The 21,435-nt window shown below is 41.6% G+C and overlaps 1 protein-coding gene across 2 annotated transcripts; it reads left to right on the plus strand.

Annotated features, from left to right (window-relative positions):
• The first annotated feature begins 1,596 nt into the window (after positions 1–1,596).
• SH3BP4 (SH3 domain binding protein 4) lies at positions 1,597–12,305 on the plus strand. 2 transcript variants are annotated; one of them, XM_078604425.1, is made up of 5 exons: positions 1,597–1,849; positions 6,462–6,605; positions 7,281–9,619; positions 10,529–10,717; positions 11,134–12,305. In XM_078604425.1, exons 2-5 carry the CDS (start codon positions 6,488–6,490, stop codon positions 11,356–11,358), a joined length of 2,871 nt encoding a protein of 956 aa, XP_078460551.1. In that variant the 5' UTR covers positions 1,597–1,849; positions 6,462–6,487; the 3' UTR covers positions 11,359–12,305. The 2 variants fall into 2 exon arrangements, with proteins under 2 accessions (XP_078460551.1, XP_078460562.1); XM_078604436.1 differs by lacking the exon at positions 1,597–1,849 and adding an exon at positions 1,892–1,976.
• The last annotated feature ends 9,130 nt before the right edge of the window (positions 12,306–21,435 follow it).

Below are 21,435 nucleotides of genomic sequence, written 5' to 3' on the forward strand. Positions count from 1 at the left end.
GAGGGATTTGTTTTGTAACAGATTAATCGTTAGGTTCATTACAATGACCAAGGAAATGGATTAAACGAAACCATTTATTTTACCAGGTAAGGCCCACTGAGCTATTTATCTCTTTTCCAGAAGCGACCTGACCACAAATGAAATCTTATTGAAGCGGCTTATCATGTGGAAATGTATAGCAGCCAAATAAGGGCCATTCTGCTATTGAGAAGGCCCATTGCCCGGAACGTCGTCTATAAAATAGCATTTTAAAGCCAGTGTTATTGACGAACGTGTTGTACCATTGGAACCAGTGGCGGCTCCTGCAAAATCTCTCAGGGGGGGCAAATGTCTGGATGATTTATAAGGATAAGGTCCACCCATGCAAAGGATACATTAACAGCTTAAGCATGTAAAGGCAACTTCACTTCTTTAATATTAATGAAAAATAAAGTGATTCTTACAATACATCTTGTTTGTTTCTATACTCACTATTAATACAATCCACTCAAGTTTCTTTTATTAAAGATTCCACTAGGTGGCGACAAATAATATCGTTGGATGAAACGTGCTTACGTATGATGACGTAGGCACGTTAGTGCGAGCCCTCCTGGAAGCCATAGAGAATGCATTGCAGTGCCCCCCGTTCGAAAAAAAACATCTTTGAATGTAAGTCTATGGGACCACTCTGGGCGATTCTCAGCCGGAGTGAAATCGCCCAAAAAGAGGCGGTACTCCACAGAACGTGACATGACGCTGATTGGACTATATCCAGAGGCACAGTAACGGCTAGCATAGCTCTGTGGTTGAATGACATTGGTGGTGCGTCGCCCAATCGCCCTAATGAAGAAACCGCCCCTGATTGGAACCTCATTTGCCAGTAAAAATTTATGATAATAGTTTTTTTTACCTTTCTCTCTGGCAACAAAACTGACACCTTTTTTTACAAGGAGTCATGTTTGCATAGTGCGCCTTTTGGCGTCATCTGGTCCAACCCATGTGAGACTAGGCTCTAAGGAAAGCTGTCTCGGGTGTGGACCAATCAACTTCAAGGACAGTGCATACATTATCAGAGTTATTATTACAGTATTTTGTTTGCATTATGACTGCAGGTATTGTGGTCTATGCAAACATGACTCCTTGTAAAAAAGGTGTCAGTTTTGTTGGCAGATAGAAGGGTAAAAAAACTAATTATCGAACTTGTTGTAGTTTGTGTTATTTGTGCGACACCGCCAAACGCAGTAACCACCAAATAATGAGTTTAGAGGGCTTCAAGTTGAGGAGCGAGGGTGCGGGAGTCGTTGGCTCAATCAAGTGGGTGGGGGAGTGGCTTGGGTTGGTGTGTGGGCGGAGTCAGCATACGAAGGTAGGCGTGGCCCTGTGTGGCTGCGAGTGAAACAGCCAATCCCGAACGGCGCGGGGGCGGGGTTACCGAGAGTTGGTAGGGAGCGGAGGGGGAGTGATGGGGGGTGAGGGGGGGGAGGTTCGCGCGCGCACGCGGTGGGGGGGGGTGAAGGTGTCTGGGAGGGAGGGGAGGGGCGCGTGAAGGTGGTGTGGGGGAGGTGTGGGGGAGGGGCGTGGTCAGACGCGCGTGACGTCACGCGCGGAGCGAGCCGCCTGTTGCTGCTGTTCGCGGTGGTGTCGGTGGAGCCGCTCCGTCTCCCGCATTCGCTCTCGCGTCTCTCTCGCACGCTTCTCTTACGGAGCAGTGGTCCATCACAGATTTGTGTGTTTTTTTGTTTTAACACGGACATCATCTCGAGGAGTCTTCTCCACCCATCCACCCACCCCACCAAACACCGCGTGTGTTGCGTTGAAGCCCTGCCGGAGTGAGCGTGGATCCGCGTGTGTCCGTGGGTGGCCGGCTCAGGTGCGTGCGTGCCTCGCCACTAACCATCACCAACACCATCATCATCAGCATTTCTCCACTTCTCATTACGTGCGCACTGTAATCCCAGGGGCATCATCACCGTCGACAACAACCAGTGGCTGTTTTGGTGAGCGCCGTGATTGTCTTGGGGCTTGTGAGGGGCGCTCAGGGCGGGCTCGTTGGCATCGAGCTGTTGTTTAGTAATGTGAATATTTGTTTACACGTGGAAGGGCATGAAGATATGCGAGGGTGGCCTATTATATGCGTATATGTTGCGTTAATATTTGGCACGACGACGCGAATGATCATTGTGTGGTTTGAGGTGATATTCTTTATGGCTTTAACGGTGCCACACCAGGGAGATGTGGAGGGGGGGTCACCCACTTGTTGTTTGGGGTCATTGGCAACAAGGGTGCCACGGTGGCTAGGAGATGTTAACTACCTCGCCTGGTATGCAGGAGGTCGTGGTTTCGATCCCGACCCTGACGCCTGCTGCTGTGTATTTGGAGTTTGCGTCTCTCATCATCATCACGGTGGCTAGGAGATGTTAACTACCTCGCCTGGTATGCAGGAGGTCGTGGGGTTCGATCCCGACCTTGGTGCCTGCTGTATATTTGGAGTTTACGTGTCTCTCCCATCATCACGGTGGCTAGAAGATGTTAACTACATCGCCTGGTATGCAGGAGGTCGTGGTTTCGATCCCGACCCTAAAGCCTGCCGCTGTATATTTGGAGTTTGCGTCTCTCTCATCATCACGGTGGCTAGGAGATGTTAACTACATCGCCTGGTATGCAGGAGGTCGTGGGTTCGATCCCGACCCTGACGCCTGCCGCTGTATATTTGGAGTTTGCGTGTCTCTCCCCGTGGTCGCGTGGATTGTTCTCCGGGTTTTCCCTCCACATTTAGAGAAACACGCGTTGAGAGTGTTTGGCTGCTATAAATATCCACAAAATAGGCAGCTTCGTCGGGCTGTCATTCGTGGAGAAGTCGCTTCTGATAAAGAGTTACACAGCTCAGTTGGCCTGACCTGGTAGCAATAGAAATTCTGCAGTTTTAACATTTCACGACGATGTATATGCCGACTAATCCCAGCGACGAGACCAGCTTCAGCCTTTTCCGTATCCAGCATTAGTGTTGTTGACTTACACAAATGCATGGGACTATTGTTAGGGAGTGAGCAATTATGGTGCCCTGCTGTTGTCCCTGTGACCTGTTGTTGATCAGATTAGCGGTTGTTGGTGCTGTTTGAGGCTGGTGGTCCAGATGTAGCTCACTTCGCTTTTGTTTAGAGTCTCTAACTCCGATTAGCACGGTTGGCTACGTATGGTGCGAAAGAACGTACAACAAAATGCTTTTTTCAAACCAGCCGCCAAGAAACATGTGCGTTTTCCAGAAATGTGGTCACGATCCAAACGAAGTACCTGTTATTAAAATAGGCAATTCAATTACGTTTGTAATTGCTATCAAAATTGCACGCTTCGAAGTAATTGGTCATGTGTATCCGGAGTAAACGTCTCCAGTAAATTATAATTTGAATGATTTTAGCCCGCGCCTGTGTTGCCGATCATTGATTGAGCTCACTTCGTGGCACCATTCCAGTCAAGGCTGGGGTGGCGTTTTTAGTTGTTTCATGGAAGCAACTCCTTTGTGTAGTAGCGTAGTTCTTAGCGCAACGATACCCTAACAATCCCGGCGACCCGAGTTCTATATGCGACTATCGCGGACACAAGTGACGATTATCCTGAACCAGTCCTGTTGCCACCCTTAGGTTTACTCGGCCTTAAATGAGTGCTGTATCTGAAGCGGTGTGTAAATGCCGGCACTGGGCGTTTCTGGCCACAACCACCCGCTCGTGCACTGTTGCGGTCTAAGTGCTAACAACATTCACCCCCCCCCCACCAACAGTATGTATGCATCTATTTGGGGGTGTTTATCCACGGGACTTCAATAGATGCTCGCCAACAGTTAACCCCCTTGTGGTTTGTACGTCAGAACAGAGGGGATCTTTGTCTTTATCTCCGCTGTGTTGGACCTGGACCTGTCCGGATCTCGTGCCCGCGTGTGACCTCTAACTTATGCATAATGAGATACCGTTGCGCTTGGTGGCATTTAATGTTTAGAGTTCGTGTGGCCCTTTGCTCCTTTGAATCCGTTCGGTATCTCCACATAAGATTATTTGTTAATACCGTCAGTCTATTAACTTTTCAGACCTACATCTGACAGCATCTGTTTTAATAAGCAATTTGTGAAACGGTGTTGACATTCTTGGACTTCTTTTGCAATCAGGCTGGATACATTTTTGCAGAGGCACGCTTGCTTTGGTGGTCTGATGTTGTACAGGCCCAAGTATGTAAGCATATACTGCGTGTAATCAGAATTACAGTATCATTCACAGCTATTTGTCAATTCACTGCTGGATGAAGGCCTTCCAAAGCCGTGTTGGTCAGGGGGTTTGTTTGACCATACTTCACCACGCTAGTCAGTACGGGCTGGTGAAGTGGGGATCCAGGCCCGGTTCAAAAACAGTTAGTCATGGCCGGGAATTCAACGCAAATGGTCGGATTCATAGTGTTGACCCCACTGTGTCATCGCTCCAGCCTTGTGCTGTGTGTACCTGTGCTTGTATACATACACACTGAAAAAAAATCTATTTCACGTGCTTATCTTCTTTGGTGGCCTTGAGCCATTCGTTACCAATGTACCTACGATGGAAAACAATCTCTGTAGAAGTTCAGTAAGTACTGTACTGTACTGCCCCATACACCTGGATACCTGAGTTTGGTTCCTGGCCCGGCAAAGACAAACATCAGTTGGCGAATGATGTCTGAACCGAGTTTTGGTGCCCAACCCGCACAAACCAGTGGGGTAAAGTATGGTCAAACAACTCCCATTATCTGTATGGTTTAGGGAAGGCCTTAATATAGCAGTGATTTTTCAAAGGTTAATGCAACAAGGGATGTGTTCATGTATCAGTATTGGTACATACTGTAGTTGTAGAACAATATCCAAGTGCTGGTGAATGGAGACACGTGTAGATTAAAGAAATCAAATCCACAGAAGCTTAATCTGGCTCAATAATTAAACCTGGCACCTACATATTGCACGCACATCTGATACCATAGAGTACTATACAGTACGATGTATTGTGGCTGTTCTGCCACGTACTCATATTTGCGAGAGAATGTTGATTACATTTCTCAGATAAGTCACTATGGTGCAGTACATGCGCTGCTCATTTTGAACGAGATAATGCTTGTACTTGAAATGCTTGGCACGTAAGTCGGCCTTTTGGATTTAAACAGTTTAGTTTTATGGCTGAGGTGTTTTGATGGGCTGTTATGGCAAGTGCCCTAAAGGATTGATGAGTAAACCGGGACAAGTGAATATCTACTGTTTATCAGCAAAGGTGATGAGGTGTCTTTCCACTGCTCTTCTTTCCACACTCATGCTGTCTTTTTCGTGCAAAGAAGTAAGCTTTTGAGCATTCTAAACTATTTTATGAAGCCCATGATTTACTGAATACTCTTGGTGGATTATACAACAAGACCATATATCAAACCTTTTCCAATTTACTACTATAATGAGCCAATAATGTCTGTGTGTCCCGCGCATGACGTCACTACACGTTGGCCAGCCCCCCTCATTAATAATAATTAGCGGGTGACGTCACTCCACATGGGGGGGGGGGACGAGGTGCCTCCTCCCCCCTCCTCGGCGTCAACTTACAACCCACACTACAAAGGCAGAACCCTCACGTCACGCTATCTCCTAAACGCTATTGAGACATAGAAGTAACAAGGACGTCATGATGAAATATGTCTGTGTCACCGCGGCCTTACAAATTGCACACGAATTGATGCAATGAATATCACGTCGCGGTCTGCTTTTCGCTTGCAAGTTTCAAATTTACTGCACTACACCCATCCTTGGATGGGCAACAGGCTCGTGTTTTTAAATCAATTTCCAGTTTTTATGTATTGTATTTATGTTATTATTTAACGATGTGAGCCCTATAGAGTTATTATATTTTGTGCAAAGGAAAATGTGTATTTTAATAAATCAAAACATTCATGCTTCTATAAAGAAAGCTACGGTAAATTTTAACTTTTAATTCCAAAACGAAATGCAGAAAGACCCTAAATCAAAATGCAATCCTTTTGTTGTTCTCATTTACATGTGAAACACCACCTACCAGAATACAGTAACTATCTGCAGTCTGAGTCACAACACTTGAGTATTCTTTGTCATGCAGAGTTAATTAATTACTCATTCTGATCAGAAGGACCTGTGATTTTGATGCTGACCTATGTACATCTTTAAGGTAAAGCAGACTCGCCGAAATCATTGATTGAGGGTAAAATCAAAGAAGGCCTCAGGTCACTCATTCCTTGAAGTTTTATTACAGATTCTAAATGCACTGCAGTGGTATGGGGCGATTCCACCTTGACGTTTTATAATTCCTTTGATGCAAATTTAATTGCGCATACATACTAGATAAAAACCAAGATCAAATCAAGATAGATAAGTGAACACTAATTTAATGCAAAATGCCACATTAGGTTTCTCTTGAGTGTCGAGGACTGGATTACATTTGCGGACTTTTATCCCACAGTGACATGAGATCCTGGTGCTGACATAATGGCAGCCAACAGAATCCGTGCTGCAACTGGTGGAGGCTTGCCCAGGTGCAAGTCAGAGGGGACTCTTATTGACCTGGAAGATCAACCATCGGAGCCAAATTTCCATGATTTAGATGGTGGGTAAAATTTTTACACACCCTTTTCACATTCCATTTTAGCTGTGCTGTCGTGCGCTCATGAATTCTTCACTTCTCTTGTGCCAAGGTGTCAAATGTGATAATAAGCACAACCGCTGCTCAGAGCCAAAAAATGTTTTTGAGAATAGAGGAAAGTGGCTTCATTGAAAGTTCACTTTTATGTGTATAATAACATTCTTAAGAAAGCTGAATGTATTTTCTCACCGCAAAGCAGTACGGTGTTATAATTTGATTTTCATATGTTATTTATTTGATTGAGTATATCATGAAAACTGATCTTTTTATCATATTTTTCATATTGTAAATATTGGAGTGTACACAGTGTACATCAGTATACACATCATCCTACGTTAGATAATTCGCCATTTGTGTTTTTTTGTTAAAATTGTTCACTTTAAAATAAGCAAAACGTAGAATCCCATGTGTATCAAAGTTGTTTACATTGGTACATATGCGTGCTAAAATTGGTTCATAGCACACTTTGTCATCTCGTATTATATTTCTAATAACATTGGCTACAGTTTAGATCTAGCTTTTAATTGTGTACTAGCACTGTTATAAAATAACAATACCACAGTTGCCATTTGCTGTGCTGAATTAATTTCATGTTGGTAACTATCTGCAAGTGAATTGTTTTGTAATCTCTCTTTGTAGTGCCTTCTCCAAATGGCTTGCTTGACAAGGGCTCCCTTACGATGGAAAACGCCCACGAGGTCGTGGCCATCAAGGACTACTGTCCCAATAGCTTCACCACATTGAAGTTCTCCAAAGGCGAAAGACTCTACGTGATGGACAACTCTCGGTCTGAATGGTGGTACGCTCACAACAACAAGGAGATGGGTTACATACCGGCCTCCTATGTGCGACCTGTTGGCTCGTTGACCAGCACCTACAGTGATAGTGGCATGGTGGATCACATTCCTGAGAGTAATGGCTACAAGCAGGAAATGGATTTGCTCAGCGGTTGGCCAGAAATCATTGGCAAGCAGACTAATTTGGTCGCTGTTAATGGCAATCCTTTTCGGCCAAACCTATCTGCTTCTAATCCCTTCCTTAACGATATATCTCTGATGTCTACCGGCGCTGATGAAGTGCAAAAACCAATATCGTCAACTGAATGGTTTATGTTCGATGCTCTAAAACCCAGCAGCAGTATAAAACACAACAATAAATCCGCAACAGACTTAGATCTGGACTTCTTTGAGCGTCCAGTTACTCGAGGCAACCCATTCACAAGCAGCAAAAATCGTTGCTACAGTATGTCTGAACTGTCAGTGTTGCAGGAGCAGGCACAACCAAGTAAAACTAGCCAGATGAATTTCACGTCGACTTTTAAATCGATGGACATTGAGAGCTTTAAAAATGACAGAGATGCATTCAGAACCGCTTGGTTAAACCGACGGAAGCTGGCACGTTCGTGCCATGATTTGGGTGCCCTCGAGCAAAGTCCCGGGTGGGGACAGACTCAGCCCGTAGAGACACACATGATTTGTAGGCTGGACAGCTCTGGGGGAGTCGTTCAATTGCCAGACACAGACATTGTTATTCACATCCCCGAAGGCCACGTAGATGCTGGAGAAGACCAAGAGGTCTCTGTGAAAGCATTGCTTGAGCCACCCTTGGAGCTGAATAGTGACAGATGTACCACGGTCAGTCCGCTCATCGAAATACGCCTCAATAATCTGGACGTGCATAAATTCTTTACGCTAGAGATGAGTGTCGATACAGAAATAAAAGACAAAGCTGCCAAAATAGTTTGCATGAGGAGTTCACTCAAAGATAGCTCTTACATAAATATCCCAACTACTTACACGTATGGCAACACCATTCAAGTCCAGTTGGAAGACCTGGGACCATGTACCTATGTTGTGGCTGTAGCTCAAGCCTCAAGTCTGAAACATCCATCCACAATTTGGGACTGTATAACCAAACATCTCACTGTTGGTGTGTACGGCCCACGGCACATTCACCCTTCATTCACTACTGTTGTGGCCATGTTTGGTCACAATAGTGCACCAAAATCTCTCACGCTGAATGAAATCACCAAAGGGAAAATCACTGGCCTTCCGTTGGCGTTGCAGCTCTGGGGCAAGTATAAATTTCCCGTAGAGAAACCTCAAGATGTAAGCTTTTGCCTCTTCTCAAATGATGCCAACTTTGAAGTCAAGCGATCTGGCCAGAACAGTTTGGTTCGAGGCTTCCAGATGAAGCTGGGTATGGTGAGCCGTATTCCATTCTCTGTCAATGTTATAAATGAGGAAGACATGCAAGAGTTCACCCTATGTGTCCAATTTAAGGATGACAAAGATACACTATTGTCTCAGTTTTGCATACAAACACCTCAAGTGGCACCAAAACCGGCAATAAAAACGGGCCAGAGGAGGTTCCTGAAGAAGAAAGAAGTGGGAAAAATCGTGCTGTCCCCGACTGCCATCACCGCCAAATACCCAACATTCCAGGATAGACTAGTGCCAAACCTAAAGTACGCCATAGCCACCAAGACCGTGACCCGGCAGCAAAAACATCCGTATCTGCTCGAGTACAAGAAGGGGGACATGATGGTGTTGCTGAGTGAGGAAAGGGTGCGTGTGCGTGGGCAGATTCGCAACAAAGACTGGTTTGTGGGTTTCTACGATGGCAAGCTGGGTCTCGTCCACTGCCGGAACGTGCTACAGCTTGACAAAGACCGCTCTGGGCTCGCACCTGGGCCGAAGCTTACCACAGCAGTGCTGCTCGAACAGATGCTTCAGCCGTGCAAATTCCTGACCTACGTGTACTCCTCGGTGCGTACCCAGCTAATGGAGAACATTGGGAGCTGGAGAACATTCGCAGATTCCTTGGGATATGCTGGGGTACCACTGAGCGAGTTCTGTCGGGTGGAAGTGGAAAATGAAGCAGAGAAGGTGGCGTGTGTGCTCGAGAAACTCAAGGAGGACTGTAACTGCACCTTACAGTCCAAGAAAAAGAAGTCTTTCCAGAAGGAGCTATTCACGGTAAGTTAAATCTCCCGGCTAAATGTTTCGGAATGTTTGCAATAATTTTATTTAGTTCCCACCTCTCTTCCCTAAGAGACATTGGGGCTGAATCAGATCTCTCCACTTGTTCCAGGTCTTGTGCCAGCTTTATGACTTCCCTTTTTTACTTATAGCCCTTTTTGGTCAAAATAATTTTTTGCTGTGTTCATTCAGAGAAAATGTGTTGTTTCTCTTTCACGTTCCCTATTATATGTCATCTAGAATGATGGGTTATTTTCCTTTTGTGCATTGTGACATGCTGCATTGTTATTAAGTTGAGAACATAATTCAACCTGTGTAACCACACACTATTACCATCTACTTAATGAAATAGTTGAACGTGCTCCTGAACCAATGAAACGTGTATACATTAATATTAATCACTTCTTTGCAAAGTCAGTTTTTCTAGTAGAAAGATTCAATATTTTTTCTATGAGCACCATCAGTGGTTTATGTATAATGTTAACAAAATGAACTAAAGTTTTCCTTAGGTTAAACCTGTAATGTAAATGATAGGTACATTATTCACTTTAAAAACAGTAGTAAATAGTAAAACTACATAAAATGTCATACTACAACTTTAAATTAATAATATGTGGGTTTACAAATGTTAATGCTTCAAAAATTGCAATTAAAGTTAAAACAATTTATAACGCTTACTGCCAAAACACTCCGGGTACCTTCCATATTAAAGGCTAAATCATGTGGAATGCCTTGCCAAAGAACATTTTCCAAATTTTTACTGTAATCTCCATGACATCCATGCTAGAGTGATTTAAAATCGGTAATGATCTTTAACGAGATGAATGTTTCGCATGACTGGGAGAATTAGCGCAAACGCCATTGTCTGCTAACTCAATGTTTTGTGTGCATGTGTTGACATATCAGGCCCTGCTGAAGATCGACTGCCAGGGTCTGGTGGCACGCCTCCTGCAGGACTTTGTGCTGCTCACCACAGCGGTCGAGGCCGGGACCCGTTGGAGGGAGCTCGCTGAAAAGCTCTCCAAGGCGACGCGGCAGCAGATGGACGCCTTTGAGGTCCCTCACCGTGACAAGAATGGAGAAATTGACGATGAGGCAAGTGCACTTGCCCACGGCACATTCATCGTATGTATGTTGAACTTCTTTCGCACCGTACGAAGTCAACCGTGCTGATAGGAGGTGCAGGGGAAGGACAACAAACTAAACACAAAAAGTAGGTTTAAAGAAATGAATTCTCCATATATTACTGCAATATGATGCACAAAATCAGTACACGCCTATTTTTTCTTATAGTGTTAACAGCTCTACCTTGAAATGTACAAAATAACACATCTGAATATGTGAGCAATGTGGCAAGCTGACAATATCTGGTGAATTCATAAGACACTATACTTGTTCCGCTCTCCAGGAACCTCTTTAATTTCTGATAGACGTGTATTCTAGCATTTATATTGGCGCTAACCAGTGTGTATGTGTGTGTGTGTTAATCGTGCATCTGTCTCGGTGATTAGACCATGTGGAAGCCAGCGTACGCGTTCCTGCTGACGTGGAGCGCGAGGCTGGGCGACAGCTACAGGGACGTGGTGCAGGAGCTGCACGCCGCACTGGAGAAGATGAGGAACCCCATCACCAAGCAGTGGCGCCACCTCACCGGCACCCTCCTCCTCATACACACCATGGACATCCTTCGCGGGGCCGCCTTCAGCTCCCCGAGTTTGGAGGACAGCACGACCTGATGCGTCAGTGCGTGAGCCGGCGTCACGCAATTTGGCCTGCTCTTTAAGGGTCGCGGTGGTGAAAAGTGAGGTTTTTATTTTATTTTTTTATTTTATTCCATAAGAACAGAAGAATGTGGAGTGGTTGTGTTGTGTTAACGTGTGGTGACTTTGAGGCTGGTTAGCCAGGACCAAAAAACATGTTGGGTTTATGCACTGTTGCAGTCCAGATTAACTAGTTTGCAAAAATCAGTGAAAATCTCTAAGACTATATATTTTTACTTAAATATACCCATACAAGTACAAAGGCTTACACGTAGTAGCTGTAATAGTTTAAATATTGCATATCTTAGTGCTATTTTTCTATTGATAATTTGTTTTTAACTTTTGCTTTTGTATGGACTTTGGCAATATTGTTTTAAAAATATCAAATGTGTTGAAAGGTTGACACAATTTAATGTTCTTTTATTTATAACTACTGTATGTGACTACTTGTAGCAAGGTTTTCTCTTGAAACGATTGTCACTTAATTGTAACATTTATCGATTTTTAACATTGACATATTAACATGCATTGTGATCAAAAGTGTAAATATGTATCAATTACTCATGTTTAGAAAACAACTCTTCACAGGTGTCACATTAAGGTAATATAACACCTGGAGAGGAATCAAGCGGTCATTGCAATGCATAATTGCATTGTCCCGCATTTGTCAAAAGGAACTCCCTCTTTGCCGAAGCACAACTGGATTGACTATTTGCTAAGATTTAACTAGTTTTGTGCTAATGTGTTAAATTGATTTGCACAACTCTCAGCGCCAGCTATATCAGGCTGATAATGATGTGTAAGGTTATCCGGTTGTATGGACAGGCTCTTTTTTGTGCAGTGCTGCTATATTGTTACAGTGTTAAATGTGGATGTATTGCAATGTAGGTAAGAAAATGTGGATCTAAAAAAACATAAACAAACCTGATAAAGAAGCTATTTTCCCTTGTCTTCTAAAACCAAATTTACCAGTTACAAATTCTGCAATTTTACCCAGAGCTCGACATGACTGCATTTGAATAGAAACAGTTATTTATTCATTTTAGTTATTTTTTTAACTCTTGAAATAGATTTTTATTCTTGCCAGTTTGTATATATATTTTTTAGTATTTTAAAATAAATATTTGTACATAACAGTGGCCTTGAAAGTGATAATAGAAGCGACAGAAAAATCTATATATTTAGCCTGCTGTAATTGTACATTCCTTTGAAATATGGGGTATGTTGTACAAGCTTACAGGGTACAACATATGGTAATATTGTATGGATCGTTGGAGCGACAGCTGGCTCATATATTTGACCAAGTTGTATGCTCATTTATAAAATAGGTCAGATATAACCCTTGAACATAAAGCTATAGACGATTGCATGTTAACATCAGAAATCTGTAGAATTAGCATCATGCGTCCTATGTAGTATAAACACTGCTAGTAAATGTTTTAATTATGTATGTTACACATCAAAAGTATAGTCTAATTGTTTGCTAAGGTGTGGATTTTATCCATTGTCACATTTCTCCACCTATTGCTCGAGTTTTAACCTAAGCATTGCCTCTTGTGAAAGATAAGTGCCAATTGTGGTGAACGTGTTGGTGTTTTTTATCACGTGCATTTTCTCGTGGAACAGCTTGAACCAGCTTCTGCTGGGGATTTTAATATACAGTACTGTGCTTTATGTAATACAATTCTGTCTAAACTCGGTAATCAAGATTTGTCTCAACTCATTTTCAATAAAGGCACTATTAACAGTGAGATGACGAGTAATATTAATTGTTTTTCAACTATTTATCCTTGCTAAATGCTAATTGACTTGGTCCTAGACTATGACAAATTAGTATTTTTAGTTATAGTGCTTTTAGTTGTTTGGTTTTTGAGGTGAATTTATAGTAATTGCCAGAAAGGGTAAAGCCTATTGTTATTTCATCACTTTGATACTGGCAAAAAAGGTCCCCACCGTAATTTAATGTTTGCCTTGTACGCGAGGTTCTATCTTGTGCGTGAATTAGGTGTTTAACTCATGTAGTACTTTATCCTTCATTTCAGCTTCAGTCCACAATCTTGAGAGCCAAACAACCTGTGCTATATTTAATAGATTTTCAAAGCACCGACAAGTATTTTTTTTTAATGAGTACATATGAAGCAAATTGTACTTGGCAGTTTTTTTTTTGACTTTTTATTTCTTATTTTCATTTATCCTCGCCACCGAGTGAACTTATTATCATGAATGCATTCGATCCAATGAATACTTTATTGATTTGATCGTGCGAATATTTTTGAAAAACACAGTAATGTGTCATGCTCAAAGTTGTGTGTAAGCTCAGTTATATGAATGTTGTTGGACTTATAATTAAAGCATTGTATCAGTAGGTGCAAGCAAATGTTATGAAAATGCATGTGTCCCATGCCTATAAGAAATTAAGTACTGCACATGGGTTTGTGCCACAGGCAATCTAGCAATGTATATTTTGTGTACATCTTTAATAGTATGATGAGATAATACTACTTTCATTTTATATATCGTCATTCATGCTAAGAGCATCCCATAATGGTGTACATTAATTATATATAAGGACCAAATCCCATATATGGCCACATCCAAGCAAATTAAAACCCTACTACCAAATGCATTTCATAAGATAGCAAAGAAAGCATTGTTCTTTACAGAATTCTACCTAATACTTTAGTTTCCTTGCGTACAGTTGAATTTACAAAATCGTTTTTAAATAGCAATATACAAATTATTTGGGTCTTTTGGTAAAGTCACGTAGATAGGTTCAAAGAAAATAACAAAAAATCACAAATAACAGCAATATACAACTCATGCTTTTCTTGTACTGGCAACGGCAATCCCAGTGCTGTACATGTGATTCCATGTTTACAAAACAATAAAATACCTTTGATCCTTTCAAAAGCAGAATACTGAATGTACATTTCTGAATCGGTGTTTATTTAGTTAAGTAAAATACACAATCGTTTTTTTATTCACCAGCACTCAAATAATGTTTAACTATAACGTCACAAATGCAGTACAGATACTGTATTTTAATTAATTCAATTCAATATGTCAATTCAAAGATCACAGCCAATCTGAGCACATTGAGGTTAATATTTGTAATATTTTTCTTACTTTTCCTGTGACAAGTAGTATACTTAATGACATGTTGAGCTATAATATATACCTGATTGTTTTCACTGAAATGGATTGTATTTCTCATTAATTAAAGTGCACATTTACCAAGATCATGGTCAGTTGCATATTTGAGTTGTTTTCGTCAATGGAAGGTCATTGCTGTGTTTCTACTATTTAAGCTTGCCTTGTATTTGTTCTGTTGTGGTTTCATCAGTTGTTCATTGGTGAAATTTTTTTTTACTGATTAACTTTCTGTTTGTCCCGAGGTGACTTGGATAATTTGTTCTCTGGTAATGTTTTAAGTTATAGTCACTTGTCTACCACGTGGGTATTACTAATGTGCGCTTTAAGTGTGCTTTATTATTCATAAGATGTACATTAAGTACTTTTTGAAGTATATATATTTTTTCATTCAGGAAGCTATGAAGTTGCTATTTTAAACCAAACTAGACTGGCACTCATGATGATTTTCTGTTATGTATTATAGAGTTTAACATCAAACTAGAATCCATATACAACTCTGGTAATTGAGCAGCATTGGGGAAAGTAAGCCTGACTACTGATTAGACACTGATTGTCAAAACCGGTCCAGAGTTTGCTTGTGGCTGATGGAATGTCTAAAAAAACTATTTATTTGGAGAGAAAGGTGCCACTGCCCAACCCTACATTTTCTGCAGTATACCATATTATCCCTTCCATCGCTTTTGTCTTATACATGTTCTCTCTCCTGTCTCGCTACGAAGCACTTTCCCAAACCTTCCAGCTAACCTCTTTCCCGACTTCCCATCCTTGTTGCTGCTGCTGCTCATCACCAACACCTCGCATCTGCTCATCCCATATTATTGGATTTTGACTCGACCGGCCTTTTGGCTCCTGTGCCTCATTGGCCATAGGCCACTGTGGCCTCAACCCTCTTCCTGGTTCATGTTCCCTCAACCTCTGCTGGCCTCAGCTTACCCTGAGGACCCCCATAGGCACCTGGATCTCAATTGCCACCACCTGTTTCTGTTATGTCCACATACCCTCTTGCTCTGAATCCGGTCAGTCTGCTTCCTGCCCAGTGCTTGTTGGCCTCAGGCCATACCTCAGCATGACCCCCCACGCCTTCTTTGCCACACAATACGATAAGAAAACAATTTGGTTTTGTACAGCATCTAAATTCGACCACATTTCAAGGCACTGTGCAGACAATGGGATTTTACTTTTGAGAGAGGCAGTCGGTCATAGGTAAAGTTAAATAATAAAGGTATTCCAGACATGGTGGCAGCAGAGGAGAATGAGTGACCTCTCCCGCTGAGCGACGGTTGACATAAATACGTTGTTGCTCAAATATACCGTGTGGAGGGGAGTAGAATAAGATGGCAGCAGAGAGGTATTCAGGGACACATCCATGGATGACCTTGATTGTGAGTGATCTTGAAATTGATCCCGGATTGGATTATTGGGATGATATGGTTTCGTTTACAGGTTGTGGGTGTGAAGTCTCCCATGCATTACCATCCCTCAACCTTAATTTGGAGCTTTCGTGACTGCAGGAATTACTCTTTGGTTCTTTCGATAAAGTCACATATAAAGAGAAAATAATAAATTAAATAATAGCATACGACGTTTCGATTGCAACACAAGCAATCATCATTGTTAGCCGACTCTGTGTTGTATTGCATTACATTTCTAAGTTTACTAGGTTTGTTTTCTATTTCATTTATACCTGATGATGATTGCTTGTGTTGCAATCGAAACGTCGTATGCTATTATTTAATTTATTATTTTATATTTTTCCGTGACTTTACTGAAAGAACCAAAGAGTAATCCCTCAACCTGTCCCCTATCCAGGGGCTTGAAATGTAGTTGAATGCACATCAAATTAAAACAATATCACTTTAATGTGTAATTGTACATTGTATGTGTGCATTATAATGTGCACCTTGTAATCACTATTGTCACTACACGGTTATAAGTTAATAATCTAGTTAAACGCTTGTTTATAATTAATTGTAAGGCTTTGATCTGTTGGTAGTTTGGAATGTGGTAGTGTCATGCCTATTTCATGAAAGTATAGGAACGAGTTTTACGGAGAAAAACCCCATAATAGGCTGAAGGCCATGCCGTTCTAAAAAAAAATGTCTGAAAGCATTGCCTGTAATTGTGCGTGTACTCTAAATAATGATGTTGGGAAGAAAGCGGGAGTCGTATGTGCCCCTAAACCCTGAATGTTTGTAGGTGAATCGTGAACCATAATTAAAAGCTCAGTTTAGTTATCGGTGAACCTTTATTGTTTGTCATTGAATTCATTTCGCACTTCATTGGAAACCTGGGGCCTGCCCATTCATGTAAAGCAGTAATACATGAATATGTTAAAATCACATCAACATAACCCAGATCGCCCTAACTAAACAGGCAATGTTTCATGTGTCTCAATGGGTTTATAAAATCTCATGGTGAAATAAAGGACAGTGACTAACTGACCTGCAGACATGTTTGGATGTGCTACGTGCACACGATTTTCAGGCACTTTTGGCAAGAATATACCTTTTTTTTTAATGAATAAGTTCTATCGACAGATTATTTATCGTTGAAGTTACCTACGTAGTTATGCGCGTCCTATGTCTTTATTTACCTGCTGCTCTGCATCAAGCACTGAAGTGAGCAAAGTGTGATGGTTACACACGCTGGATATGGCTTTGCCGGTGTACGGCAGTCACGTGGTGTTCGCAGAAGGGGTGAATTTCTGGGGATACTTTGAGCACAATTTTTACCTGCGATATTTCCGCTACGTATTGAGTTGACTTGATTTGCCCATTGTAAGATCCGCCTGCATATATTGGGGCTAATCAACGAACTTAAAGAATGATTGAGTCCACATTTATGTCTAGCCACTGGGTAAATGATTTGTCCATCCGGCCAATACACACAAAAAAAGTCATTCGGTGGGACCTGTCTGCAGAAAATGGCATTCACTATCTTTCTGTGACTCACTGCAAATGCAGCCACAGAAAGCCAAACCGGTTTGCATGCAAAACAGCTCACTGACGCCACCACCCAGTATTGAGCTGTAAACACGTGTTCTCTCAATGCGCGTTGCACCAGACAGCACACACTTTGTGGGTGGGAAATCTTTATAGCCCGGTCTTAAAAGCCACTGTAGTGTATACCTCAATGAAAAGGGGAATACACACTTCACTTCCGCAACGTATGGCTCTTAAGTAGAATTAAAGACGACACCCATCATTTAAAGTTGTTTAAGGGTTCGTAAATACGGTGCATGGAACCCTGAGACGAAGGAGCTGCATTTGTGTGCCTAGAAGAGTGGTGTCGTGCGGCAAGTATAAACATTGTCGAATATGTATTGCATAACTCGGGGTGTCATGCCAAATAACACAACCATTGTGGTTAAATGCCATGTACTGTAGTACATATGTGGTAATCGTTTTTGGAGATGAAGCAATCAGCCCCTGTAGTATTGCGAGATGCAGGGCTGGTGGCATGGTTTGGTTTTTGAGACGTACCTGCTCTTCGTATGTATTTAAAAAAAGCATTACAGTATTGCACATGTAATTCGGGAAACGGTAAGATTCGAGGAATTACCTTAAAGCCCCCTGTTAATTATCATTCACAGTCGAGCGTTTGTGTCACAATGCGTTGCTTGAATATAAAAACAAAATACAGTACTGTATGTACTGTACATAATTTCTCTCACATTTTCATGTTCTTGGTTTTAATGAATGGACGTCACCCGAATCACTTAAAATACAGTCATGTTCATAACATATAATCTGTTTAATCGCTGTTAATTCTTCCACGTTAAATGTGTGATCAAATTGGCTTTTTACGTGGGAACAGTGGGCTTCGGGTATTGGTATAGAATCAGAATATTTATTTCTAGGTATTGGAGGAATCCGAAGAGCTATGAAGCGTTTCTTTACAGATGTCCAGTAGTGTTGAGTGCAATGTTGCACTTAACACCCCGCACTTTAGGAAGAGGGCCTGCTCTTTAGAGGATACATTTTATGATTCAGTATTTTATGGCTGAACCATATCTCCGTTTTTAGTTGAAGTGCCACAAAAATACTGTACAGGAAATGGCCTTGGTAAAAATTTCATTGTGATCTAAAATACTCTGCGCCAAATTATGTTGCTGTCTGTAACCGCATTTTATTACAACTATTATTCATTTTTAAATTGCCACAAAAATACACTTTTAAAATTAATCTGAATAACAAAATGCTTTACTCCAGTATCCACGTTAAACATCTGGATTAACCACAACTACTTGAAACGCAATTTGTAATAAACATCTTATTGGTTTTCATGTTAGCTCTGGGTGTTTCAATTGTTATGAAAAACCATAACATTTAAACCATAGCACAGAGTTAAACTAAAACATAAAAGCCAGCAAGCATTTTTGTTTTCAAATACATGGACTCCACTACTTACGAACGAGTTAGGTTCCAGAGGTCTGTTCGTAAATCGATTTGTTCGGAAGTCCAACTTTACTCCTCTTGATTCCAAATATGTTGTGCGGCATGTACACTAAACACGGGGAATGGCTTTAAAAGTTGTATCATCGCCTGTAGATGTAGATGGCACTGGTTCTTAATGTTCTGCATATGTAGATGCCACAACCGCCATTTATTGTGTGGCGGTTGAACTTACGACTCTCGGTCCGAACAGGCAACTGGAGAGTTCGTAAGTTGAATGTTCGTAAGTAGAGGATTCACTGTGAAAATATGATATGTGGACGGTTAGGCACAGTTGATGGGCCCGTCTGGATCGCACAAGTGACGCCACCTTTATAGTAACAGTTTGCACATCACACCGTGTAGACTAAGATCATTGCTTGCCATTCAGATGACATCTTGTGATACAATTGGTGCTAAAAAAACACATAGCATTAATAAATTGCGTTGTAATTTCGCATAGTACATAGGAAATGACGAAATGTGCAATGGACACCTACGTGCTATTTGCCCATGGATCGTGATGATGATGACATAGTAAATATACAACACTGTTTTGTTTTTAATAATAATAGTAATGATGCGGTATGCTTAGAAACACCTGTCCTGTTTGTTTTCGTTGAACTTTACACAGTTCCAAACACCGCGGTGGTTTAGGTTTGTGCAACATTCGTACATCCTGAGGAAGGAAAAAAAAACATCCACAAAGCATCATTATCTCCGTAACCTTTTTGCTGCATGCAGTGTGAGCCAACCACTGCAGGTTTGGGGTGTGGGCTTTGAAGGACCCTACTATGCACGGCACAGTGAGTCAGTGTTGTTTTCACGTGACAGAAGACATTTAGGCGGTCCCCTGTTTACGAAATACGGAGGCAGAATTCAGTTTTACCCACGTGACTTTACCGAAAAAACCAAAGAGTCAGATTCTAGATTTGAAGCTTTCGTGACTGCAAGGATTCATACTCTTAGGTTTTTCGGTAAAGTCACGTAGCTAAAAAATTAATAAAAATATAAATAATTTAAATAAAATAATAATTCATTATTTTTAATAAATAGAATAAATAATTATTTTATTTATATTATTTTTATTTTATTTTTTACCTACGTGACTTTACCGAAAAACCTAAGAGTACAAAGAGTCAGAATTCAGTTTGTTCAGCAGGCCGGGGGGCCCCAGTTAAAGTAAACCGCCAGTAGAGTTCTCAGAGAGGATTGGAAATAAAGGAACATTGAAAAAACAACCAGCCCCCCCACGCCCCACAGCAGTGATTTAAGACGTTTTAGACGATGGGCATTACCGTGGGCCCACTGTTTTCGCATGTTATTGTCCTTGAACTTTTGAAATGTCTCCCTAACGAGTGTGGCTATCGCCGGGAAAGAGAAGGGAACGTGCTTTCTTTTGTATCTTAAATATAAACAAGTGCACTCATTGCATTATAAATAAACATGTTCTCGGCACACACCTATTGGTGTGACTTTGCAAAAGTCACTCCAGTTGTTCCGCACACAGAGTATTGTTAAACCCAATGCAGCATGATACACGTGCATAAATATTGTTTTTACAAGACATCAATATACTTTTTTTTTGCTCCGTGAAATAGCCAACACTCATTTAACAATATTATTCTTGCGTATAGCAGTATGTTCAGGAGTTAAAGTCCAGTGTCAAGGTCTGCTTGCCACGAAAGGGTTTCAGGAGAGAATGTGTGCTGATGCTGTTCCCCCGTTGAAGGAGTGCATACACTAAAGTGGTTTGTTACCGCTGTGTATGCTTCTACCTACTCAATTCACAAGAGCTTAGGCACTTTGCCTCTTACACAAAGAAGGTTTAAATTTGTTTACATTATCAACGCACATCGAGAGGAGCAGGGAAATGTGGGGGCAGTGGTTTGGAAATTGGGATGTGGATTGAGTAAATTGAGCTCTATTCTCGGCCATGACTAGCAGCGTCAGTGGTAATTCATGTCTAAATTATTCCTAGGGACCTCTTTCCACTTCACAAACCCGCACTGGCTATCGTGATGAAGTGTGATCAAACAGCCCTCATGTCTGGCATGGTGTGGGAGGAGGCATTCATCCAGCAGTGGATTCACAGAGGGCCGTGAATTATGCCACTTAACGTTATCCCCCTTGTTCAGGAATAATTGTGTTTACTTAAAATTACCATTGAAGGGATGTTGTAATGTTTGAATGATAGTTATAATTTCAGCTAAGATAATGTTGAATATGCTATTGTAAAAACAGCCTAACCTTAATGCAACCCTTCTACAACTCAGAGTTAGTCACTGCTCAGAATAAAGAATGCCAATTGGGAAGAACAACCTGTTGGCTGTGATTGTGTAATGAATCCAATGTACGCCGGAGAAAGAACACACGGGTTTATTTTTGGCGTCTCATTTGAAAAAAGACTCAATGACTGACGTTACATTGGACTGCAGTCTACACTGGAGTCTGCGTTTCAAACACC

The sequence above is a fragment of the Lampetra planeri genome, chromosome 2 (genome assembly GCF_965212315.1).
Source record: "Lampetra planeri chromosome 2, kcLamPlan1.2.h2, whole genome shotgun sequence".
In the NCBI taxonomy this organism is placed as follows: domain Eukaryota; kingdom Metazoa; phylum Chordata; class Hyperoartia; order Petromyzontiformes; family Petromyzontidae; genus Lampetra; species Lampetra planeri.

Coding starts and splice junctions, on each gene's coding strand:
- SH3BP4 (XM_078604425.1), top strand. CDS start 6,488: ATGGCAGCCAACAGAATCCGTGCTGCAACTGGTGGAGGCTTGCCCAGG. Junction 9,620..10,528: donor TCCAGAAGGAGCTATTCACG/GTAAGTTAAATC, acceptor TTGACATATCAG/GCCCTGCTGAAGATCGACTG. Junction 10,718..11,133: donor ATGGAGAAATTGACGATGAG/GCAAGTGCACTT, acceptor CTCGGTGATTAG/ACCATGTGGAAGCCAGCGTA.